At 41.4% G+C, this 26,935-nt stretch overlaps 1 protein-coding gene across 14 annotated transcripts in view; it reads left to right on the forward strand.

The window, feature by feature from the left end:
* Positions 1 to 26,935, forward strand: part of TMCC1 (transmembrane and coiled-coil domain family 1) — a 197,517-nt gene that overhangs the window by 95,314 nt on the left and 75,268 nt on the right. For 7 of the 14 annotated variants that reach the window (XM_075095541.1, XM_075095542.1, XM_075095543.1 and 4 more), the window contains 2 exons: positions 2,204 to 2,260; positions 4,992 to 5,703. The exons of 2 other annotated variants lie outside the window; for them this stretch is intronic. In XM_075095541.1, coding sequence (XP_074951642.1) covers positions 5,158 to 5,703 — 546 coding nt within the window. In that variant the 5' untranslated portion in view covers positions 2,204 to 2,260; positions 4,992 to 5,157. The remainder of the gene's footprint in view (positions 1 to 2,203; positions 2,261 to 4,991; positions 5,704 to 26,935) is intronic. 5 more of the 14 variants (XM_075095546.1, XM_075095545.1, XM_075095547.1 and 2 more) reach the window with 2 other exon arrangements.

A 26,935-nucleotide genomic window follows, 5' to 3' on the forward strand; every position in this document is an offset into this window, starting at 1 on the left:
CAGAAGCTCTTAAAATTCGACCTCACTGGCAGAAGCTCTTAAAATTCGACCTCACTGGCAGAAGCTCTTAAAATTCGACCTCACTGGCAGAAGCTCTTAAAATTCGACCTCACTGGCAGAAGCTCTTAAAATTCGACCTCACTGGCAGAAGCTCTTAAAATTCGACCTCACTGGCAGAAGCTCTTAAAATTCGACCTCACTGGCAGAAGCTCTTAAAATTCGACCTCACTGGCAGAAGCTCTTAAAATTCGACCTCACTGGCAGAAGCTCTTAAAATTCGACCTCACTGGCAGAAGCTCTTAAAATTCGACCTCACTGGCAGAAGCTCTTAAAATTCGACCTCACTGGCAGAAGCTCTTAAAATTCGACCTCACTGGCAGAAGCTCTTAAAATTCGACCTCACTGGCAGAAGCTCTTAAAATTCGACCTCACTGGCAGAAGCTCTTAAAATTCGACCTCACTGGCAGAAGCTCTTAAAATTCGACCTCACTGGCAGAAGCTCTTAAAATTCGACCTCACTGGCAGAAGCTCTTAAAATTCGACCTCACTGGCAGAAGCTCTTAAAATTCGACCTCACTGGCAGAAGCTCTTAAAATTCGACCTCACTGGCAGAAGCTCTTAAAATTCGACCTCACTGGCAGAAGCTCTTAAAATTCGACCTCACTGGCAGAAGCTCTTAAAATTCGACCTCACTGGCAGAAGCTCTTAAAATTCGACCTCACTGGCAGAAGCTCTTAAAATTCGACCTCACTGGCAGAAGCTCTTAAAATTCGACCTCACTGGCAGAAGCTCTTAAAATTCGACCTCACTGGCAGAAGCTCTTAAAATTCGACCTCACTGGCAGAAGCTCTTAAAATTCTTAAATAAAAAATAGCATTAAAACTAAAACCAGAAAAAAGACAAGTAGAATGGCTATGAAGTTATGTTAGTGGCACCTCGTATGTTAACAATGCTTCACACGTTGTGCCTAGTTCTCCACTCATGCTATTGTAGGACTGTAATTTCTTCTATGTCAAGATCTTTTTCAAAAATGCGTTCATTCATTTTTCTCTAAGTTCTTCATGTCTGCTGTCATCACTTTCTTCATATTGTAGCATCCCACTTCAGTGTTTCTGATTAACATTTTCTTTATCTCTGCTGTCTTCTGGAGGTGGGAATCTGGTGTGTAATAAAATAGTCAAAGTGCTCCAGTTGTGCAGTGTCTTGTAATTTTCTTGAGTGCTAATGTATTCTGAAGCTTGTGTCCCTGTTTTCAAGAACTAGTTGAGTAACTAATGACCTTTGGAAAACCTGGTGATTTAGCTGTGGTTCAGAATAATATGTGAGTCTGGCTAGAGAAATGCAATCAATGTCTGCTCTCAGCCATCCTCTGTTGTGTTCTCCTAGCAAGCCTCTGGCCTTACCTTGCGCTGTTGCAGTAACACTAAACAGATCAACAAAATGCCCTTGAAATACTCTGTTCCTTCCTTTAGGAAATGAGAGCAAAGCCAGGATGGTGTCCTCGGGCATGGCGTGCTTTGCCTGGGTTGGACTCAGTCCTTTGAATCCTTGGCGCACGTTCTGTGTGAAGGCCGTGACTGGATCCGTTACCCCATCTCTGCGTAGACGGGTGCGGCGTGTCGGCGGCCCGCTGTTCCGGAAGGGTGCTGTGCGTGGGTTATTGCTGCAGTGGGCAGCATTGGTTCTGTTGCCTCCTGCAGAGGTTGCTGTTAGGCACGCTAGCAGTTCGGCCAGGGAGACAGAGGATTCCCTGTGAAATGAACTGAAGGGTGCTCATGTTCCAAAGTGCTCACAATTCTCACGTCCTGTTAGGTGAGCTCCAGATAAGCAAGAGTGAGCTGTTTGACCTGTGCCCAGAACATTTGAATGACTAAACAGGAGAAAATAAAATCTCTGTGAACCAGTCTGACCTTGCAGGCTAGAGCTCTGAAATCTACCTGCGCTTTCAGCACATACTGGTGGCCAGAAATCCCAAGAGAAGACGTTCCTTCGCAAGAACTTCCTGATTAACTCAGTTTTAACTTCAATTATGTTTGTATCCCTTCAGTTATTTGAAAAAGTTTAAAATTGCCCAACTTCTAGAGGCACTTGGATTTAACAAAAAAAATAAATCTAGAGGTTGGAACCATGCTTACTTTGTTGTTTGTGTACATCTTTCCTCCCATTTCCAAGAATTGCATCTCATACCCAATTTCTTTTGCAGTTTTGTTCAGTGGAGGGACTGCTGTATGTCAGCCATGCTAAAGGGCAAGTGATGGAGGCAAGTACTAGTTTATATATTCACAGTTATCTAATATTGTTTTTGCTAGTTTCTCCATTTGAACTGTTTTGTTTCCCAGTGCTGCTGTGAAATAATTGCACAAATGAAGGACTATATTAGCATGTTCTGGAATGTAATAATATTATAATAACTGCTCAGTATGACTGTGTATGGAATTGTGAATTTTGTTTCTCATGTATTGTATTCTCGTATGAATAAGAAATGTATGTTTTTGGACTTCCTACTATGAAGTACTCAATTTCCTCCCTCAAACAGAATATAAAGACTGTTGTAAGTGGGGGGAAAAAAACAAGCAGAAAACTTGAATCGTAATGGAAATAAATGTGCTAATTAATTCTGCTGATGCACAGTTCTTCCCATCTGAGTAGTGTTTTTCCCCAAAAGTAGATACTAGGACAAATAAGTAGTTTTAAGGATCTTCATACCAGGTATGCAATTTGAAAAGCTCTTTTCAGGCTCACAACAGATGACACACATAGAAATATGAACAGAGATGACCATAAAGCTCCCTATATATGAGCCTCTTAAAGATACGAGTCAGTGTAATTTCAGAAATGAGTCACAGAATACACAGGGGTAGTGGTGACTTGTTTGTGAGCGAACTGTAGGCTGATTTGTTTCAGGCTGTTTTTTGTAAATTGAGACAGGGCTAGCTTAAGCAGGCTAATGGTTTCCAGCAGATAATGCATGGAACTCTAGTTAGACTGAAGTGGTGTTCTTTAAGATCAGCAGTATTACCAGTGGTAATCTGGATAGAAAGTGCGCAGGAGATGAAAAAGCTACTGGTTAGAGAGTATATTGGGCATTTTTGATACGAACTACATTTCTTCAGTGAGTTCTGACTGAAAAATGAATACTGAGGGAATTAGTTAAAATGAAAAAGGCAGTTATGGGTTAGCTGTCAGGTTTGTATTTTATATGCCAAATAATTTTGGGAGTCTTGCCTTTTAGGCGGTGAGGTTTGTTCACTTAACCATTTGGTCTGTTGGATGAAAAGGAAAATCTAGTTTTGCCTTTTTTCCCCCAAAACTGAAATTGTGTTTGGGGGAGACCTGCAGTTCAGGCTTCTGGAAAACCTGTTACGTGAGAAAAAAGAAATATTAAGAAAGAGCGAGCTCAAAAGCCAAAGCATAATACTAGTCACATAAAGGCACTTGAAGTCATTTAAGAAAGCATTAAGTATGTAAAACTACAAGGTGGGTTGCACATTTTTTTGATTCTGCCACACAATTTCTGCATGCATATGGGTAAATACATTTTTCTGGGATGTAATTTATTACTTTGCATTTAATGTGTTACTGGTTAAACTGGCCAATATATTTAGACTCAATGCTTATAACATGTTTAAAGTACTGAGGTGAAATCCTGTATGATTCCAGTGTTTTGCTTTCTGTAAGTACTGAATTTCATCTTGCCTCCAGCTGATAGCAACGACATTTGGAAAAAAGAGTGTGAGGCAGCTCTTCTGATATTTTTGGATGCCAATTTGGAAAGCATTTTTGAATATCTGTTTAACCCATTGTGTCAGGTTTCAGATGCACAAAATTGAGAGCGCTTTAATTGTAACCTCAATGCATTATGTTTCTGCAGCTGTTTTAAGATAAAAATGAATGCTCTCAAATCCCAAACATATGGTGCATTTCAAATAAAATGTTTTTGTTTTGTTTTTTTAAAGCACGGGCTGCTTTCTGCCAAGATTGAGGTAGACCTCTGATCTGGTTTCTGTATTTATAGAAGCCTAATCAAAGCTTTCTCCTGCAAGAAAACAATGGTCAGCTTCCGAGCATGTGATCTCATGGTGCTGATATGAAACTCTTTCAGATACTGTGTCCTTTCTTCCTTCCTCATTCCTTTGCTGTGCTTCTCCAATAGCGTGTTGCTATATAAGTGCTCAGCTGCAATGTCATATAACCAACTCCTGCCTGAGCCCAGCTGATAGGTAAGGTTGAGATCTCTTGGAGAAAAGCTGCATGTTTCCTCTCTGTGAGAGACTGAGCTACACATAAGTGGTGCTGCTCACTTTCAGATTGGTTGCTTAATCTACCTTTAAAAGGCATTTTTGTTTTCTCTGAGAGCTATGGACAAGACTTTGCCAATTGAAACCGTTTCACTTGCCTGTTCTTGCTTGAAGACAGATTTTCACATCTAGTTTCCAGTGCCATCAGCGGATGTTGGCAGTAATAAGCCATTTCTTACTATTTGGAAATGCATAACTGATTTGGAAGTGTTCTGTTTTCTTGCACATATTAAATACTGTGAACTTAGGCATTCTATGGGAAAATCAGATGGACAGAGCAGACGTTACATTTCAAGCACAAAATATCAGATCTTTGTCAAGGAACAAATTAATTCTGCCAAAGAGACTAACATGCTCTTCAGAAGTTTAACCTCATGTTCTGTTCGATATTACTATGGGCTTAGCCTTCATAAAAACTGGTTTCTCCCTGCCTCTCCCCCTTTTGAACAGCTTTTTTACCTTTCTTGCTTTCCTATACCCTTTGTGCTGGGCTTTTCCCCCTAGGCAATGAATGACTTGTCTCATATAAGCTTTGGCTTCTGCGTACAGCCTAGATGCATCTAATACCACATGGAGGGATGCTTGGAAAACTGATAGATTTTGTTTTGTTAATGGCATGTTTTGCACATTGGATTTTTTAACCCGCTACTTTCTGCATGGATGTATAATAATGACTCTTTTGTTTAACATTAGATAAGCATGAGATCACCGTGGCACAGCTGCATGTGTAGTCACTCTTGAAGCAACTGCACACCTAATTGGCTGACAATCTTGGCATTTTTAAAACAAACACAAGCCTTTTAAAGACAGGGGACGTATTTATGTATGAGTAGTCCAGTAAACCTCTTGGGTGTCATCAATGGAGCCCTCTGGCACTGAACAGTTGTGTGATGACCCTGATCCTGGAGGCAAACCCCAAGATCAAGAGACCAAAAAACAGCATGAGTCAGAGCAAAAATTATCCAAAATAACCCATAATGCTTTGGAGAACATTAATGTGATTGGTCAAGGCTTGAAGCACCTATTCCAGCATCAGCGCAGGAGGTCATCAGTTTCTCCGCATGATGTTCAGCAAGCTCAGGCTGATCTGGAGCCTGAAATGGATCTGGAAAGCCAAAGCGTCTGTGCTGAAATTGATGGTGTCTCCACCCACCCCACAGCTCTGAACCGGGTACTTCAGCAGATCAGAGTGCCACCTAAAATGAAGAGAGGGACGAGCCTGCACAGCAGGCGGGGCAAGGCAGAAGCCCCAAAAGGAAGCCCGCAGATCAACAGGAGGTCTGCCCAAGATACTCAGTCAGGTCGGCCTAGATCGTCATCTACTACAGATGCTCCCACAAACTTGTCCGTGATGGAGATTGCTTCTTCTGTCTGTGTAGGTGGAGAGGAGGCCACAGCAGCAGCAGTAAGTTACTCAGATTTACCTTTGGTCTTCCTTATATGTTTTCTTAAGCCTTTTGAATCTTGTTGTTAAAAGCAGATTTCTTTCAGCAAACACCAGTGCTACTGTTTGAGAAGCTGCTTCAGTGGTGAAGTAAAAAGCTTGAAAGATTCAAGCATTAGTCATTTTCTCACATGGCAGGTGGCTTATTTTATATGTATTTGATCAGTGAAATGAAAGCTACTTTTGAAACATGGTTGGTTGGACAGCACACCACAGTCAAACACGGAGTGATGGGAAGAGGAGCAGAGTAGTCTTCCTTAGCAGCTGTTATTTAGCTCCTGCAACAAAACCTTGCATTTATGTAGATGGCTTTTTCCCCTCTTGTTTTATCATGTATTTTATAAACGCAAGGAATTCCAGTTTGAGTGAATGGCCTGTCAATCTTGTAGGCTGTTGGGAGGCTCTGGGAACACTGGCTGCAGCCTGTGATTGAACTGCGATGCCACATTGACTGAATCTGATTTAGATGAGCCTGACTACTGTGCTGATACCGGATCGCTGCTGCCTCTTCTAGTTTGTCTAGCCTGTGTGGGGAAGAAGCGTTCACCAAAGTGGCAGTCTCTGTTCTGTGACCTGTTCTTGCAAAGCTATGCTATTGGCTTATCGATGATATCAAGTAGTAGTGTTTGCCTTACCATGACTCTTCTTTCCCGGACCAATTTAGTCAAAGTACTCATTTTTTTGAAAAGCTAGGTTTCTCATTTAACTTGAGCTATGACCTTTGTTTTCCTAAAGTTCTTTGCAGGCTTGTTTGTTGGAGGACAAATCCTTCGATAAAGATAGGATGCACTGTGAAACTGATTTCTGGTTGGTATGCTCTTAATTAAAGAGGGTCTGACCATGACTCTTGGACCAAAACTACTCAGCTAGTGTTTGATGCTGTTGAGATAGCATCAACAGCAGATAGAAGGTTGTGTAGATTTTTCATTATGAAAATCTGTTCTTTGTAGTACAGTTTCTTTGATGTTGGCTAGATGATGATGGATTGGGGCCAAATAAGATCTTAGTCATCCAGAGGTTGCCTCACCTTGCCTCTGCAGCAAGATTGTTCCCTTGTTGTACATTGTTTGCTTCCCCTTGAAGCCTACTTTGAAGTACTCCAAGTGAAAACCTTATTGGAATATTCGGCAGTATAATATGCTTTCAGTGTATTTCCCTGATAGTCATCCAGAAATTAGCATATCTTGCATTTATAGAGGGTAATTACAAAGTAGTAGCATAAATTACAATATCATTCTACGACAGTGAGTAAAATTTCCTTTTGGGAGAGACATTGAAGGAGTCTGCGTGGAGCTGTATCTGAGGTTTTTGTTTCTTGCCAACAGTTAAAACATTAGAAATAGTAATAATGTAGTTAGGAAAAGCGTACGTTCTCCTAGGGTGGGTTAACTTTGCAATTGAGCCATGCCAGCTGAGCCATTAAGAGCCCCAAGAAGAGGCCTCTTAATAGCTTCAGGTTTATTTGCTCACTGGCTCTTTTCATTGTGAGTGAACTCATGATCTTTGCAGTTTTGGAGACAGTTGATAGTTTGTGCCCAAATTAGCAACTTAAGTTTGTGAAGCAAGCTCTGATTTGTTGGTTTAAAACTGTAGTTCCTTTACTTCATGTATGAGCAGGGAGATTGAGTGTGTTTGGTAAGTAATATGGGAAAGGACCTGGAGTGTGAGGGGTCCTTTCCCCCAGCTATGTCAGCTGGTCCAATGAAAGGTTACCACCTTTGCCAGATCAGTGGTCTCCAAAGCGGGGTGTGTGCAAGACAATCCATTGGAGCGTGGGATGAAAATATTTTTTTTATACCATTAATAAGTAGAAGAATTTTTTGAAATGTTTGTCATATCTTTTCCTTTTTAAATTTCTTTTTTTGTATATGTATTATAAAGAACTTAATGTATTAGTAGTGTGTACATGTATATAGTTTATAAACATGTATTGTCAGTCCATGCTCAAATTTTTCACGTGTGGGGTGCTCAAGCAAAGTTTGAGAATCACTGCTCTGGAGGGGTTGGATCACTTGGCTGGAGTGACTGAAAGAATGAGTGTTATTAATCTCATAGTAACTGCATTCTGCTACAACATCTGCTATGTGTGAGAGCAAACTTAGGAGCCAGTTTTTGGTAGATACGGCCTTTGATTACTGGGAAGTGCCAACTGTAGCTGTTCTTCCTATTGAGAAGCATTTTCTATGAACGGTGCCTCTTCTGCTTCTTCACCAAGTAGTTGTCTGAGAGGCGGATGTGAGAGCGGGTCTGTTGCTGTTTGTCGTGCCTTCAGCTGGTATGCACTGTGACTTGAATAAAAGGGGCTGTTCAGGCTTTCTCCCCTCCGTATTTAAGAGAGAAGGGAGGGGACTGGAGTCAGAAAGAGGAAAATGAAATGCATGTGAGGAAAGGCCTTCTTTGGGGGCTAAACCCTTCAGAGACCTCTCTGACCGGTTGTCCCTCTGTAGAGTTTAGTGAATTTCCAGCTGCTTTTTAATATTTGCTTATTGCACCATCTTCCTGGCAGAGGATAAGATGTATACTGTTATATAATAGTTTATATATATATTCTATAGATAGATAAATGCTGCCTTGCTTTTTCATTACACTTTGGGGAAATATACCTCTGCCTGATGTCTAATTTGGGCACTTTGGTCTGGTGGAGCAGCTTTGTACAGCATTTATAGCGTGCCTGAGCTGACGTCAAATTTACGTTTTGCGCAAGAGGATTGTACCTTGTGGTAACAAACCGATGGGGTGTAGCAGCGAGAAAAAGGGGCCCAGTGAGGCTGTTGACCAGCAATCTCTGGACTGCGTCTGGAGCATAGCCCTCTGGACTGTCACTATAAGGTAGGCTTTCGGAAGAGTAAGGGCGGCTAAAGTTCCTGATGTACCTGGACAGAAATTTTTAAAAATTCTTTGTAACATGAGAATGGAAAATCTGATACGCTTGGTGTTTTTGAACGTAGCTTGCTTGCTTACAAACTACAATTGCAAGAAAGTGGCAGCAGTAATCTCCCTGATGCATATGAGCAAGAGGGAGGCAATCAGCTGTTCTAGCAATGCTCACGTTTTCCTTTGTAGTGGTACTTGTATCTCTGTGGCGTGTGGATGCAGGGTGGGAGCCCTTTGTCATGGGGCTGAGGGAAGCTGTGGAAATGAAGTTCATGCGCTTCAGCATAGCTCCCCTCCCTCGCATGATCCAGAGCGTGCCTGCTGCTTTGGGGTGCGATACCTCACCTCCTTAACCTGAGCCCTCCGGTTCCTCCGTTCTAATTTGGCATTGCTTCCTGATGCGTGTTCTGAAAAATGCAGGTGTCCTTGTAGATAGAATCCGAATAAACACTTTGGGAATGCTGCAACATTGACACAGCTCTGAGATTTGTTGCATTTACTTTCCATTCTTGTTTTGTGTATTTCCTGAAATCTTACTTAATTCTCTTTTAAATCACTTTAAAAAAACAAACAAAACCCCTAAAAACCTGATGATAAATAGCCACACAGAAATAAAATATCATCTTCTCTATAAAGTAGAATAAACAACATCTTGCTAACTGGTCGCTTCATTCTGTAAAGGTACTTCACTCCAATAATGTGAAGCTGGAAGGCTTGTACTGAGTTCACTTGGGGTCCTGGCTTTGCCTCAGTTATCGCGTGTGCTTTCTTTACTCATAAGCCTGTTCCCGTTTGTGGCATAGATGGTACTTAAACAAGCTTCTTAACTAACAAGACCCTGCTTGGGCAGAGGGAAAGAGCTGTTCAGGAGCATGCAGCAACTGATTGAGACACAAAATAACTAATGCATTTCTTTCATGAGAACAACAGTGTTGGTGAAAGATTTAAAACTTGGTATCATCTATTCAAGTAAAGAGTGGTACTGCTTTTTAGCAACCTGTGCAATCATTTCCAGAAATATAGCTCTGACCTGGGGTAGCATTTGTGAAGGCCTTTCGAGTTGCAAAAACAGAGAGTCAGCAGGATTTCAAATTGCTCAGAAAAAGGAATTTTTTAGTACAGGTATTTTGATTTAAAATAGTTCATGTTGATGAAGAAGCCAGAGGACCATATAACAAAACAAATTCAGGTATCAGTTAACTAAAAAAAAATTCTAATCTCTAATACCAATCTTATTGCAAAGAACATTTTTATTTTCTTAAAGTAGTATTTTGTAGCTATGTGTAAAGTTTACCCATTCTTTTGACTGCCATTAGTTTCAGTTTTACTTCTGCATGGGTTTTTTGGTGAACAAAGACTTAGAATGAGATTACAGAATTTTTCTTTTTTTTTAACAGAACCAAGTAATAAACATAGCTAAAGCAGCTCTAAAGTTTGTTCTTAGTTTAGTCGAGTTTTCTAAAGGAAACTGTGTTCCTGCTGTTCCTCTAGAATTACTGTAATTTCAGTGTTTTGAGTGTTTATGCTGCATTATTTGCTTTTGTTAAATACAACATTCTGCCCACAGGTATGACAAAACAGGAACTTCCTTGATTGTGTATGGCCTTAAGTAGGCTCAGAAACCTTGATTGTCCTCAGACTCGTCAGCCTTTTCTAAGTAAGCTAAAGGCAAAAAAACCTTCAGTTGTATAAGCTACAGTTTACTTCAGAGATTTGACACACTGAGAGTGCACTCAGGCTGAGGCAGTACTGATTCTGGCTGTGCACTTATTTACACTTGTGAAATTACAAGGCAAATACAGCCTGTTGTTTAACAGCATTAAACTCAGGGTGCAATTAGGTGACCCATTGCTTGCCTTATTCAGCATTCTGCAGTTGTACTTTCATGGGATGTCATTTTTTCTTTTATGAAAAAGACACTGGGATTAAGTAATCTCAGATACAGTCCTTCCCCACCCTAGCCCTGCTTGAAACTTTCTCATATCTTCACGGAAGATGGGTGCATGTATAACTTTTAAATGTATCTCTAACCAGTTTCAGCTATGATCAAAGTCAATTAGTTGTCTGAAGAAACATTTGGTTCCTGCCGAAGGATGGTGTTATAAACAGATGCTCTAAATAACCAAGAGAGTAAGGGAAAACAAAAAGTGCTGTGGATTCCAAACAGTGACTTTCTCTGATGTGTGAAGTCTCAAAATAAGCAAGCAAGGGAGAAAATTGGTTCATAATTTAACTGGCTTATAATGATGTAATCAAGGAACTTGGAAAAACCATGGTGGCAGCATGGAGCTGTCTGTTGTTCCTGTCCCAGGCAGTGAGACTGTGTAGTCAAGCACAATATCTCTAATTTCTGTGCTTTGAAAAGTGCTGAAGTAAAAGCTGCGATGATTGGAATCTAGTGGCAATGTGGGGCTTTGCTGTTGCTCAGTGTTGTTTCCCATGGGTGTCCATTTCCAGAGTCTCTGCACACTACATATCTTTGAGCTGAAGTAATTAACTGCTATGAAATGTTTCTCCCTCCTTTGCCTCCACGTTTCCTAAGTCGTAGTTCTTTGTGCTGGTTTCTCCGTTAAGAAAATGGAAGCACTTACATAATTCATCCAAAGTCTGCAGAAAGCAGCAAGCCTTCTGGCTGAAAAGACTTTGAGCAAAACTGACATAGTCAACAAGGTATTCAACATGTTATCTCTAACTAGTGAAAGAGAGATCATCTGCTGAGTACTAATTAGTACAATGTCTTGGCTAATTAGTGTCAGGTGACTAGCCATGAAAGCCTGGAAGACGTTTGAAAGAATTGGAATCCAGTTTGCTATAGAGAATTATTAGCAGCATCTGTGGGTTAGCCATTAAACAAAAAACCCAAATATTCTTCCATTATGTTACAAACTTCATTGGCATGTGGTTTTATTGGGTTTTGGTGCAAGGCTAAGAAGAACTAGAAAAAAGCAGAAATAAATACCTTAATTTGAATGGATCTCTGATAGACAAAATGTCTAGTGACTTCATCACTGCTAAAATGACTATCCTAGACAGATTGGTCGCACTGAGGAATACGTGTGCATATGTCAGGGCCCTGAGGGCACTCGCCAGCTCCTAGAAGTGTTTAGCTGTCTGTGTCAGGGTCAGCTGGCTGGTAAGTGCTGTTACGAAGAAAGGTGCAGCCGCAGCAAGGCCCTGCAAATGCTCCTTTGGGAGCTGCTTTTAAGCTGAGACTCCTGCTCTCTCAGTTGATCTGGACCCAGACCTATGGACTGATTTCCCAGATTGAGCTTGGACCTGCTTCATCGCTATGGACCTCTCTGGTGATCCAGACGCTTGGCTGAACCCAGTTGCCCGCCTTGGACCTGGTGCGCTCACCTTGCCCAGGTAGCAAGGGACTCCACTCGCTTGCTAGTGAAGTTCTTCATCCGCTGCTGTGCGAAGGCAGCCAAGTGAGCATTAACTGCTACTGAAGGTCCCTTGAAGTACCTTGGCTTGCTTTTCACTGATTTGGATAAGGAAGGGAAAAATCTGCCAGTTCAGCTGTTGGGACTATGATGTCCTGAACTCCCAGAGATGTTTTGGCAGAGGCATGCTTCCAGAGGGGGACACTAATTTTTGGATAACAGTAAACCCTTTATTTCCCAAGAAGTCAAAAAAACTTTTCAAGAAAGTGTTTGGTTCACAAGTGACCATGAAGTTGCTTGTGCCTTGGAAATTACTTATCAAGAGGGCACCACCCACAGCTTGCCCGGATCTCAACTGCTATGGAGAAGGAGACTTAAAATTAGGTGGGGAAGCTAGTCTCACTGGCAAAGAAATTATGTTGCACCCACCTGTTATCTCTTACTGCCTTTTGTCTTTTAGCAGGTGGTCTGTAGGAGGGAGAAAAGAGTTTGGTAGGAGAGTTGGATTCTTTCTTTTCCTACGAAGTTTTGCCAAGCCCAGGTGATGTACCCCATTTTCTCTCCCAAGAGCTGGTAACAGCACTGTCTCATCGTGTGGCACAAGAATTGGAAGAGTTATTCAGGAGCTTCATGCAACCCTATACTTCAAAAAGTGTGGATTTCTATTCTCCCAAAAAAGAGCTAGAAAGACTAAGACATCTGCAGTATTGCTATGAAGTCTACATAATTTTGGGAGCTGTAATAGTCATGCGAGCTATTCTTGACTTGACTTGCATAGGAAACACGCAGTAGAAATTGCAAAATACAAATGCTGGGGTTTTTCTGTAAAGAAGGACAGAATGTTGTCTGTTCGATATTCTATGAAAAGCACCATGTGTGTTGTAATATTAACATAATATCTTGTAGTTATTCCAATCTGAGACATGTTATCTTAGCTATGGCATGTGCCTGTAGCTGTTAGGTTTAAAGTGCCTTGATTCCGCTCGAAGATACAAATTAATGGTAGACAATTCGCAGTTTAAGTGCAGATGATTTTACAGCTTTAAATAACATACGACAGGTTTTACTGACTTTACAGTATAAAGATGTAATGCATTTAAAAATCAGCTACATGTAAATTTTAAATCACTGATATGATTACTAGCAGAGCTTCTTGGTTTATGATTCAGTGAAATCAGGAAAGCATGATGCAGCCATTTGTTAAATCAACCTTATAAAAGACACCAGTGTGTTTGGCATTTGAGAAGCCAGCTTAGTATTCAGTCTGCCACACTGTTATAATTTTTGACTAAATTAATGAATTGCTAAATTGCTAAAACTATAACTCTTTGTTCAACAATTTGTATTGTAGAATTAGTTATAACACAATTCAAATGGAGTCATTAAAAAGCCAGGTAAAATCTGAAATAACTAGAGCAAACTTAAATGGAACAGAGATTAAGTGTGAACTCAAACATTAAACACTCTAAGTTAGAAAGTTAGAAGATATCTGAAGTTGTTTCACACAGTGTTACGTTAACCCTAAATTTTCCTAATTTATTTCATCTCACTGACAATTATTTAATGATGCTTAAGAAATAGAAATAATTTAGCTAAAGTATCTGGCAGATAAAATTCAGTGATCAGGGTTGAGAGTTCTCTGGACCCCTGGGTTCTACTCAAATCTGTCTGGATTGTGTATGCAGCAAAGTTTCACTTGAATTTTTTTTGTTTCATATTAACTTTCCCAAGACTCTGCCTGTTTGTCTCCTTCAGCTCTTTGTGATCTACCTTTTAAATAAGTTTGTTTGCTTTTTTAAATAAAATATTACCAATTTCACTTCCTTAATTTTGGTGTTTGCTGATGACAGTGGAGAAATGCTGGCTCACCTTGCCTCAGCAGGGACTATTTCCTTTAAAATTCTTTAAGAATTTCATAAATCTAATTATAATTAGGAAAACATCACTGAGCTAGAGCGTGGACCCATCTGTTGTGAACATACGGGCTATACAAGCTCCAAGGACAAAGAAATAACGTATAAAATGGAAAAGTTGTGCTTTAATAATGACAAAACCGGCATAACATAGGAATTGTAGTCAAGCAATATAGTTCTTATTTTTCTGATTCATGTCTTCTGCCATCATTTGATGTGCTGGCACCTACTGCTGTCATGATGTAGCCTATTTTTGTCTGCAGTAGATGTCTGCTGTCTATTACAGAGTTTGTCTGCCCCCATCAGATATTCGGTGGCAAACTGTGCAAGGGTGCTTCTGTGCCTCCCTCCTCCCCCGTTGCCCAGGCTTCATCTCTACTGCTGTGGTTGGTACAGCTCTTGTAGCAGAAACTCCTGCTCTGCTTTCCTTTCTTTCTTTTCCTCCCAGTGTTCAGATTTGTCATTTAGAAAAAATAATGGACATTTTGTTCTCTTCTAATGATTTTGTTGTTGCACTATGGTACACTGAAATCAGTGGCAATGCATTGTTAGTAAGGCAGCGTCCTGTAGCTACTGCATAATGCTGCACAGCATCTGTGATTATTAAGTCTATAATTTGCCTGCGACTGCGGAAGATTTTGCTACATGTAGATGTAGGAAGACAGCAGACTTGGATTGCTCCGAAATTAGCATTCAGTTGTATTGTATCTGAGGCTTGTAAAAGCCTTTGCAGGCAGCTATGCAATTGTCAGTGCTCCTTACTGGAACGGCAGGAACTTTACCTGTTGCATATGTATTTGTGAAGCACGGATGAGCAGGAACCCTCGTGCTTCTGTGTAGAGTTTACTGCTGAAGCTTAAGGCCTGTTAAACACATCCAGACTATTCCCATATATTCCACTTTTTTGTACAGTCAAGCTCTGAGCATCATCCTTCTGTGTGTGAGGCTGCACAGTGATTTAAGTTTATGCTCGACTCTACCTATGTAAATGCTGAGTTTAATTAATGTTTGTGATTGATTTGCTTGCTCAGTTGGTTGTGCTGGGAACTGTTACACTTGCTTTTTAATGCTAGGTGCTATAGTTTGGAGAAAGGAAACAAACCCCATATCTTTATCAGCATAGCCATGTAGATGAGGTAAGTGGCAAAGGTGAAAAAGAAATTTGTAATTAAATTTCCTGGTATACTTAGACAGTCAGGCCACACCAGCACAGGGCAGCTGTGAAAGGCCAGGACTCCTCAGAGCAGGGAAGACCTGAAGCAGCTCTTGGAACCTGCATTCTCCAACCTGCTCTTCAGAGTCCCCTTGTGGGGAAGAAGCTTCTCACACCTGCCTGATGGGCATGAGTGCTGTGTGCAAGCTCTGACCAGGAAAAGAGGCTAAGCAGATATGGTACTGGTATTTTCTGGTCTCATCTCCATTCTATCCCTGACTGTTTAAATTTCTGAAAGCCCTTATCTACTACCGTGCTCCTATCTTACCACCTTCCCCTGCCCCGAGTGTCTTTGTTCCAACTATGAGCCAGACTGAAATCTTCATTCTTCACGTGCTGGGCACAACTTTATCGTTTATATTGCATTTTAAAAAATACCTACAGTCAATGTCTGTCTTTCATTCCTAATCCAGAGTTTTTGGCATGCCACAGATTTCTCGTTAGGCTTCATTCTTCCTTTTCCAGGAGCTGCGTCTTTTTCCAGCCTGCTTATTTCATGTGACAGGGTCAGTTTTCAGCTGTCTCCTGATTAGATACACCTACACCTTCCTCTTCACACTTATAACCCTGTTACATTCCCCACACTAAACACACTGCCAGGAAGCTTAGGAGGTTAATATCCTCAAAATATTGTATCACTAACCTAGGAGGGTTTTTTGTTTGCTTGGTTTGGATTTTTCCTCCCCCCCCATGTTTTATATGTGGATGCTGCAAAACTTTGGAATCAAGACTCTTTATTTGTTGTGTGTCCTGCAAAGCCCCTTGAACAAGGCCGGGGCTCAGTAAGGTAGCGAGTTCCCTGGGTAATTGGGTCAGACTGAAGTGTTCAGTGCGTTGTCACTGCTGCTGACAAAGGCAATAGAGCTACCTGCTTAGTGTGTTGATATAATTTAGAAGAGGTTCTCTTACCAAATAAACAAAAGCATAATAAAATCTCTCCTGGATCTTTACAGTACTAGTTTATGTGAAGAACAGGGTTAAGCCTGGAGCAGCTGTCAGTTTATCAAGGGGTGGGATAGTCCCTTTCAGGTAAAAATGTCCAGAACTGTGGTACTGTTTTAACTTTGCTTGTAAATAGGTTGATGTAAGCATTAACTCATGTTTATATGGTTCTCCAAAATAATGAGTACCGGGTGAGCCTGACTCTGTGTGGAGCTGAGATCCCCTGCTCCCAGTGGGAATTAAGGACACTGAGTACTTTGTGGCATAAGGGAGAGTAAATGTTTGATAATCCTCTGCACACAAAATACTTCTGGTTCACAGTATTGTTCTGTGCTCTGTTCTCTCAATTTGTTGAAATAGAAGGGCAAAATGTTATCCCCAAATCACAGATCTGATTTGTTCTAATGCTCCATTTACATACATTTGCATGTGTATAATCTTGCTGCATGTTGTCAGGCTTTGCATAGAAACTGAGAAATGAAATTGTCATAGCATGGAAAATAATGTAATAATTAAAGTCTCACCGAGATGCTTGGTCTTGTATTTCAAGCAGTCTAAATTTAAATATTTTTGCATAAATCTTTCTTGTAGAGGCAGCCCACTGAGCTGAGAAATCAGAATTGTGGTGGTTTGAAAAAGATTGAGCCTTCATCGGTCTCATTTTGGTTTACTGTACTTGCAGAACTTTCTGGGAGATAATGCATTTCACATGAAGACATGGACAAACAGAACAATATTCAGGTTCCAGAGATAGAAAAGTAGAATTTCTCTTTGGTGAGAAATTGTGTCCGTGTGAACTTTTATCAGTGCGATGAAGGTAACGGCAGTGCCCAACCACTGCATGGCAACTGCAATTCCAGAGTGCCTCTACAGTTAGTTCTGGTGGTGGTTACCTGAAGGCTGATGTTTGCTTTCATAGAGAGACGGAGATTTCTGAATGATGTCCTGCTCCTATCCCTTCTGGCAGGAAAATGTGTGGGAATGAACAAACGACAATAAAGGCAAATGTTACCTGAGATCTTACCATAATTTTAGTAGAGATAAAAATGCTTCAGGCACTTTTAGGCAATAACTGTGCCTGCAGTTCTGAGTGGCCGCTGTGCTGATGGTGCAGCGTGGTGGCCTTAGTAGGTCTTTCACTTGGGATAGGGGAGGAGTGCTTGATGCATCCATTCCATCTGCCGCCCCCCACCCCGGCCAGTTGTTATAGCCTCCTGTTTGACATTTGAAACAGTATTAGCACGCTATATCTGGGTAATAAATATACTTTAACCAGTCATTTCCATTAGGTTAGGTGAGCAATGTGCGGAGCAGAAGCATGGCAAACAGCCAGTAGGTGATCAGAAAGGTAACAATGGGATATGGGGGAATAAAGTCAGGATTACCTCAAAGAAACAAAACTTTTAAGAGTGTTAAAATAACAGAATGGGAAAATGGAGGAAATCACACCCTCTTTAATTGAAAGAAGAGTAAAAGACCTATCCACTTCCACTAGGAGGACTGGCATTTGTATAGACTTGTGTGCTGGAATAGTGTGGCCTTTTGACATTGCTAGGGTGTTATGGAAAAAATACAAACTCAATCTGATTGAAATAGAAATTGTTACAAAGACGAACACCTTTTTTTTTAAACCACTGAGATCCTTATGGTTTGCTGTCATCTGGATTTACACAGCAAGCACTAGCATTGGAGCAAGGTGGTAGTGAGGGGTTTTTGTACAGTGAATTATTTTGGAGTATTCGGTGGAAGCCCTTGGCTGACACCTTCTGGTATCACTAAGAAGGCAGACCAACCTGAATTAATCTAGTATCAAATTTAGCGTATTTGCAGCTTTTTGCCTCCATAGGCCCAAATGTTTCCAGGTTGCCATTTGCTTGCCTCAGGTTTACAGGAATGAAAGGAAAAGAGAGTTGCTGTTCTGCAGCGAGATCCCCTTAGGACAGCTTTCCAAGGCACCACTTACTTCACTGCTGCTGCATCCTGATGGGATTTCTTGTGTCCTCATCTTCTTCCCAGTTTTGATGATCAGTTTTCATAAATATTTCAAGTATCTTTGGATTATGCTTCTGGAATAACAGTTTTCAGTCTTTAGTTTGCAGGCTCCTCGGTATTCTGCAGTGATGATGTTGACCCATGAGTATCAAAAACCTATCAACTGTAAGTTTGCTGGTCTTAGTTACTTATAATGACTCTTCTCAAGTTGTCACACTGGTCTACAAACTACATATTAACATAAACAAGGTAGCATGTTCAACTGTGCCACCTTCTCAGTATATGTCGCAGAGTTGTGGAAGAATGAACAGTTTCCCTCCAACTGTAAATAATCTTTTAAAGCAGTAATTTACTTGCCAGAAACATTTTTTCACAAATTTTGTCCTAAACACCATGCAGTGCACCTGGGACAGCCACCTGTGAAAAGACAAAAGATGGAGTGGTTTTATAACATTAAAACTGCTGAAAGTCTACTGTGGCTACAAACAATGTATCTTGGATCTATGAAAGATCACTTAGGCTTTAACACATTTCCCATAAGAACAAGCGGTCTTCTTAACATCACACTGTAGTGTTTGCTCTCACAGTCAGCTTAGGTAGCTGGTAAACATATTTGAATTTTTTTCATAACTGATCCTGAGTAAAACATTTTGTAGCTTTGGCTGTAAAGGACCGGTTTATATTGAAAATAATATTTGTTATATAAATATATCAGGTTAGTCACAAGCCCTTCTGGAAATAATATATGATTTTACTTCCAGTACCTGCAGCTGTGAATCATGTTAGAACAGCACTAATTTTGAAGTTACTGTAAAGAGAAAGCTTTTAGTCACTTGGGAGGGTAAAGCAGGAGTTACCTGTATTCTTGACAGCAAGACACACAAGAACCTGGGTGGACTGACGTACGAGGAACATTTCAGGACAGCAGTAACTTTTTCTTAAAACTGATGTTGCAAACGCCTGGAGCTACATATCTGGGCTTCCTGGGAATCTGAACGGACAGCTGTGTGCGGTGTGTAAGTGTGACTAATGCAGCTCCTGTGACAGCAAACGCTGTTCTCCTCCTCCTCCCCCAGCGGAAAAGTGCAAGCTGATGCCGATGCTTTGTACGGGGGTAGGGTTGCGTTGTTTGTATCTCACAACAAGATAAGATACTGGCAGGTCACTGGCTTAACTGCAGATAGAGATAGGTCAGGAGTAGGCTGAGGATTGTTTCACAAGCTCAGAAATTAATCTTCAATTGCTTAATTGCTCTGAAACACCATGCTGTACCAGGCACTGCTTTTCCCTGACTGGTAACAGTAACCTTTGTGAAGCACAAGAGTGGCGTTGGGCTCAAAGTCTTGTTTATGGACAAAGAGGGTGCACATTATAAAGAGCCATGAATTTAATGTTAGAATGACTGAAATCTTGAGTTTACTCATTATTGGTCTAATTGTTACAGAAAAATAATAATTAAAAAAATGCTGTTAAAATTGTTATACGCATGCTTCTTAGTTTGTAACTCCTTTGTTCGGGTTGTGCTTACCCTTTCATTGCTCCTCTGTGTCCTACAGTTGGTGATTTCATTCTGGTCAGGTGGAGGTGTGTGTGTGCTACAGCAGGTTGTCACACCTGGAGTCCTTCACTGGTAGGAATTCAGTGTTCAGGTTGATGGTTTCTTCCTCCTCACACTAGGATTTACTTGGGGTATGTTTTTTATGTGTTTGCAAACACATGTTTAGACTCTTCTCTTTCATTATTGGTCTGCAGCTCCACGTGCATGCAAATTTGCTCTGTATAGTGCCTTTTCTGTATATCACTTAGTTTCTTTCTTTCCCCGCCCCACCAACAGCTTTCTGTAGCTCCACATCTATGTTTAACTGACCATTGGTGAGTTGTTTAAGCTGTGAGGTTTCCAGTGCCAAGCCTGCGCCATCTCTTACCAGCCCGTGCCTGCGTGCCTTCTTGTCGCAAACCCTCATCTCCGCTTGTTGCGGCCTCTCCTGTTGTGGTACAGGCGTGTATTTCATTACGCCGCATCAGTACTATGGAGCTAAAGTATCTCATTCCATGTAGAAAAACCACTTGCTACTGCTGTCTGTATAGACTTATGGTTGTACCTCATGATGATAAACACAAGCAGAGCAGATTATCCATAGACCCCATGTCAGCTGGGGAAATCGGTGTCACAACTGAACTGAATGAAACAAAGCTACAAGTGGGTCAAGAAAAGTTCTGACAGAGCAAGCCTCCGTCCTGAGGCATTGCAAACTGAGCACGAAGCCTATGGCATGTTACTAGCGATGGCAATACTGTGTTACAGGGCTACACAGTGGCTGTGGGAGCTCTGAAACTTTTTTTTGTTCAACTGTTAATTTTCTGAATACTGCTTATGTTAAGAAAGAAAATAAAGGTTAGTAAGACTTTATATAAATATTTACTATTGCTGCAATGCATAACTTAATCCAGTCCCAGACAATGTATTATTCCTTGGGTTATAATTTAAACTTCATCTCAGAGGAACCAACTATTCTAGAAATCTGTCAATACATTTATCCATCTACAAGTGTACGAGTGTTATCTATAACTGTTATCTTTAATTTTGGGAAATGGCAGCTATTTCTAGTTTTCTGGAAAGCCAGACACAGCCAGACCTGTTAGAGAGGTGCCTTCGGCTTCTGTGCAGAGCGTTTCAAGGTGGCAACACTTCAGTCAAAAGAGGGAGCTGTGACTTTGCTGGAAACGGGCACAGGAGCAGTTTGCTTGATCTGCCCTGACAATGGAGTGGCTGGAGCCACTAAATTGGCCTTTGGAGATACCACTTATTTCCGTGCAGCAGCTGAGAGGGAGAAGTATCTTAATGCAACAATGAAATCAAAGCTTTTCTGGAAAATAAAACTGATTATGAAAGTAGCTTAATTTAAATAACCCAGAGAAAAATACTTAAAACACTTTTCTTGAACCTAAGTTCCTAAAGCAACTTTACACACTGTTGTATGCAGAAAACTCTAGGCTGATAGTAACAAATTTAGAATGTATAGGTATCTTTTAAAATATTTTATCTTAAATATATATAAAATAAACTGAAAGGGTTGATCCTGAGAATGTGTATGCTTGAATACATAAAATTTTTATCTTCCAAACTTTCTGCAGTAGGAAAATTTTGCTACTTTTGGTTACTCCAGCGGGTCCTTCTTTAAGAGTTTATCAGTAAGACATCTACTTATTCATTTAAATTTATAAAGTATTGATTTGACTTTCGTGTATGTATTTCTGCTAACCTCATATAATGCCAATAATAATATAAAAAAAAAGTGCTAAAGCCCATGAATTCAATTTATAAGTAAAAAGCTGTAGGAAATCTCAATGAGAGGGATATTAAAACAAAAAATTCAATTCTTACTGAGCATTTTTAAAAGGAGAAGTGGTTACAAGACATTTTGTACTAGAAATAAATGAATTCTAATTGTGTTTGTGTTCTCATGGAAGGATATCAGGCAGATGAACTAGTTCATTAGGTCAATTTAATTTTAAATTCGAAAATAAAGTTTGTTAGCTTTTACTAAAACCTGAATTTTCTCCATGCTGAATGTGGTAACAAAAGAAACATATTTTCTTGTTTGAAGAACAGGCTTAGGGTTTGGGAGAGGGACTGTATAGAAGTGAGAATCGTATAAGGTAAGCTGCTGCTTTCATAGAAAGCATCAGTGAATTTCTAACACTGCTGAATAACTTTTTCCAGAGGGGACATCACTATGAAAAGGCTTAGGCATTACAAACAGGACGGTGTGGCCGCTGCTAGGGGAGCGTGCCACTGCCCCACCATGAGCCACACGGGCCCGGAAGGCTCGGGCGTGTGTTAAAGCATCGCGGGCGCTGCAGGCCCTGTCTCTTCGGTGCGTGCGTTTAAAGATGGGCACGTAAGTGCTGACGGGTTGTTCTGCTGAGCATCCTCCTTGGCAGGAGGAGGCGTTGCTCTCTTGAGTACAATTAAAAGGAGTGCGGAGGAAGGGCAGGCAGCTGTTTGAGTTGTGGACAGTTCTTCCCAACCGGGGAATGCGAGTGCCTTGCTTTCGTTTGGCCGTAGGTTGCAGAGGGCAGTGAATTAGCCCTGCAAAAGGCAGTGATAAACCTGTCGGTTAAAAAGGGGTTGTTCCTGGCACCACATCATACTTGATCAAACTCTTGAGTCAGGGGAGATTGCTGCTGTCTTAAAGAAACAGTATTACGATTGATAAATGGTATGGATGCCTTAGCAGGTTTGTTTAACTGATAAAAATCGCAGCCAAGATGCATGTGTGTGTTGTAAGAAAAAAAATCTGGCAGTGCACACGAAGACAGAGATGCCAACGTGTGCAGGAGACTGCTGGGCATTGCGTTGCCTTCGGGAAGAGCCAGTGTACGAGCACAGCCCTGGGCTGCATAAGCTGACTTCCAAAGAGCCTTGTCAGAGCCCCCTGAAAGGATCTGAGCCTGCCACCTCTATACAGAAACAGCGTTTGGTCACTTGAGTGTGTTTTCTCAATCTGACTGAAATCTTTCTGGTTTTTTTATAATTATTAAAAATCTCAAATAGCTAAATGGTTGCTGGATAAGATTGCCTTGACTGCTCCTTGTAACTGTCATGTGTTCTCTGCAAACAGCCAGAAGCGTTCGTGCTGCTGACCTGGCCACGGTCTTTTTTTACATTTCTCCTTACCTAAGTTCCACTTGCGCTGTTTGTCACAAGAGGAGGAAACTGAGTTTTTGGCCTGACTGTAGGGGTGCTGCTTGGAATAGAGCAACGGAGGCATTTCACCATGGAGGTGGCCACACTTTACGGCGTGTGGATTGATTCACATATCAAAGCAACGTGACTGTGAGCTGTTAGCTGCGCAGTTTCTCTTGTAATGCTGTTATTCATTTGGTTACAAGGCTTGCCCGTGTGGGGACAAGTCCCCAGAACTGCAGATGTGCAGTGGGGTAATTCTCAACTAGTAGCACCGTCTAGAGCCTCTCACTAAGTTAAGGCAGTGCTGCAGTCAGGATCCCTGCCTTTGTTTCTGCTAGGGTTGATTACACAGCATATGCTGGCTTTTACGCTCCTTTTGACTAGACTTGTTTGCAAAGCTCTTAATAAGGCCCTAAATTCTACTGCAAGCATTTTGGGCTTGTGGAAACCGGGGGAAGAGAGTACACCCTCTTGCACAAACCTTAATTGCGTTGTCTTTGTTTAACATGTAAGTGCTGCTACTAAAAATTTACTGTTTCAGCAGTAAACTAAGCAGATGATTGTAACAAACTGCCCCAATTTACTGGAGAGAAACAAACAAACAAAAAACGAGGGTCAGGGAGAAAATTATGATTTCTTCAGGAGGACAAGGCTTCTTGAAGTTTTAAACCCATAAAGACAATACCTTGGGTGGAAAAAGGTTAAAACTATGGAATTCTCATATGTGGATATTATGTTGATAAATGACACTGGAGTATTTGTAGACATAGCATAAAGTATTACCCGATTCCCCCCCGCCCCCTTCCCTTTAATTAACACAACATACTGTTTGTTGTTTATAACCACTTTTTATACTGGTTTCCATATAGAAAGCTTTCTGTTAGTTCACTACTTCTACTTTTCAATATTTGCTAAATATTCAGATGTAATTGCTTGTACATTGTATATAATTTAATGCCATTGTCTCTAGGAATTCTGATGCAGTAAGCTGTTTAGAATATCTCTTCAGAAGTTTGGTATGTCCCAATCTTTCATATTAATTCTTAGTCTGTGGCTTTAGAAATACTATATATCATAAGCAGCTTTGGAAGCGTTAGCACGACAAGGGATTATTTTGAATGGTTAGTGTTTCATGTCCCTGAATAGAGAAGAATTCACCAATTAATCTATTACACAGGAATGAATTACTGTAGGAAGGTAACTCTAGGAAAGAAAGAGTTACGATAGCCTGGCAAGGGGGCTAAGGAAGAAGGATGCATGTGTCTCCACGTAAGAGTAGGAGCCGCTCATTAACTATGCAGACCATAAAAATCAGTTTGGAAGTGCTGAGTGTGAGGCCTCAGCTACAGAGGCAAGGAAGAATGTTGCTATCATCAGTTTTGCTAATCTGCCCATTCCATCTCAGTCTGATGTGGATTACATTTCAGCCAGCTGGCTCCTTTCCCTTATCTCGATTTTTGTCTCGCCCAGACTCTGAGCCATGCGGCCTGATGGGGATAAGAGGTCTGGGTGTCCATGAGCGAACTGAGGCACTGTGTCCGAGGCGCTGGACAGAGCAACAGAGGCAGTAGCAGGTAGTCAGTCAGTCTGTAGGACTTGTGGCACTGAGCCCTAAGGGTGGGAGGATGATTACCCAGAGCCATCCGTATCTACTGTCTCACAGCTGGCAACAGGAAGGCTTAGATGCAGCAGATAAAATGGCAGGACAGAGCAGCCTTCCCCTGGCTGCTCTCGTTCCAGTGTTTTGTTCTGACGTGGTTGTGGAGGGAGTTTGTCTCCCACGCTGATTGCTGATGCTTTGACTGTACTTCCTTCCCAAGCCATCCGACTGGTCATTGGGTTCCCAAATGAAATACAGAAATCCTAGGAATATCTCTGAACACAGAAAAAAAGACCAGGAGACGATGGGGAGAGAGTTTTTTGGAGAAGCTCTTTTCAGCCCCAGGAGGATGTTGTCACGGGAATGCTGACAAGCCTGGTGGTCTCGACAGTAGTGTGTGGCAGCTTTCCAGACACGGATACTGCTCAAGATGGTATAGATTTCCTGCAGTAGGGATTGAATGATGCGCACAAGGCTTCTCAATATAGTCAAACTGCAGAACAAGAAGTACTGACCCAGTTCAGAGACGAGAATGATGCAGCTGCTAGATGCAGAATCCCCTGAGCACCTGGTATGTCCTCTGCCAGCACGAGGAGGTTTTTCTAGTGTCTCAGTCCCATTGGTTTCTTCTGCTGTCAGCTCTACACGGTCATTATATACAGTTGAGGCCTGGCAACTGCGTAATGTACTATGTATTTCCAAGAAAAGTGAGCATTTAGAAAAGGAGTCCAAGTTCTGGCAGGGAACACTTCTGTACATAACACATTTCTGCATTTTGAAACTTCCGAGTTAGCACTGTCAGGGCAGAATGCTACCAAATAATGCTCTCGTGTCACAGCTGGGGTTTTCGGTGCTGAAGTATGCCTCTATAGATGTTACAGAGGCATACAGAGGATGACAGTTATAAAATAAACCCCTCTGTTTAATCTTTTTGTAACTTTCCCATCAAAATCTATTTAGAGAACTGCATTGACCCTTCTCATAACCCTTCATGGCACAACCACAAACGTCTCCTCTATCTCTAGCCTCCAAGTCATTCGATGACTTTAAAAATAGGCTAAAAACATTTTTCCTTTACAAGACAAATACCCTGGCCTAACCTAAGTCACCTTCATTTTTCTACAAGGCTAAGCAACCATGCATGGCAATGCAGTTATTTTCCCAGTACATAACATAGAGAGTAATTTTGTATGGAGTCAGTGCGCAACTGACTTCTAACAGCTGTGTGCACACCATAGCATGCCATGGGATCCAGGTCCCTCGATCTGTTGTAGCTGGAGCAGGCTGTGGGATCCTCTTGGCCATTGTGCCAGGGCTTCCTTCACACTGAAACTCTAAGGTCTGAGGAGAGTGCTGGTGAGCAGTGGAGGGCTGGATAATCCAGCCTTGCCCTGATAGGGAGGCACAACTCATCTGGGACATGCTCTGGCCTCAAGACTTGGGAGCTGTTCCTGATTCCAGTAGTTTTGCTCATAGTCTATTATTCAGAAACTGTTTTCCTGTGTGGGTAAGTCCATGTACTGAAGGGATCAATGCTGTAGCCATTTGAATGTAATGCAAAAAGGAGCCTTCTCTTTTGGATTCGTGTTGCAATTCTGTGTCTGTCTTTGAGTTGTGTTGTGAAAATTGTACATGATGCCTAAGTTCTCAGAGTGAATGCTGAGGATGCAGACGAACATTATTCAGGTATGTGGGCCCCAGTCCTTTAATAGTGAATGGATAAATTAGCAGAAAGGAAACAAAAGCATGTAGTTTTGGAGGTGTTCAGGATCAAACCAGATATTTCCTGACCTCAGCTGTTCTGAAGCAGCTGGAACCTACTTTGCAGTATAGGGTACATCTTCAGTCTAGAGTTTGACAGTTAAGCTCAGGCCTTGCTCGTTTGCCTTTTCTGTCGGCCCAGACATCTACTGAGAGTTAAGTACGTGTTCTGCTTTCGCTCAGATGAGCAATCTCCCTGTCCAGCGAGCGTACAGGTTGAGTCACTTGTCTGGTGGTAGTCATCCAATGCCTTTCTGTAGTTTTCCACTATATGCCCAGAAAGCTTCCAGTACTTTCCTGTGGAAGACTACTACAGTGGGTCTGCTCGCTGCAGTGTACAACGATGAGATAGATGCTGTCAGGTCCTAGCTGTATGCAGCACCTGTGATACCCCAGTCAAATGTGTGTGCATCTGCATCACAGGTACTCAGGCTCTGGTTACACAAAGTCTGTATCATTCGGACTGCATCTGCAACAGTGGTTCAGTTGTAAATTTTTTTCCATTTTTTTCCTTGCAATATCAAATCCATTTAAATTTCCTGCTGCTTTAAAGTTTCAGGATGTGCCCAACATGTGAAAGGAAACATAGCAAATCACTGCCTGATGCATTGATTTTATTTGCCTTTTTAAGGCTAAAAATACCCACACGTTCATTAAAGAAACTTTCATGGGGCTGAGTGTGAAAGCATATCGCTTTGCATTCGTCTGCAAAATATGGATTGTGGACGTAGTCAGGGCAGAGCAATACTGCAGTTACAGGTTAGCACTACATTCACAGTGCGTTCAGATGCTGGTTCTGGTGGTGGTGCAGAATGTGCT

Source organism: Phalacrocorax aristotelis, chromosome 6 (genome assembly GCF_949628215.1).
Source record: "Phalacrocorax aristotelis chromosome 6, bGulAri2.1, whole genome shotgun sequence".
NCBI classification, from domain to species: domain Eukaryota; kingdom Metazoa; phylum Chordata; class Aves; order Suliformes; family Phalacrocoracidae; genus Phalacrocorax; species Phalacrocorax aristotelis.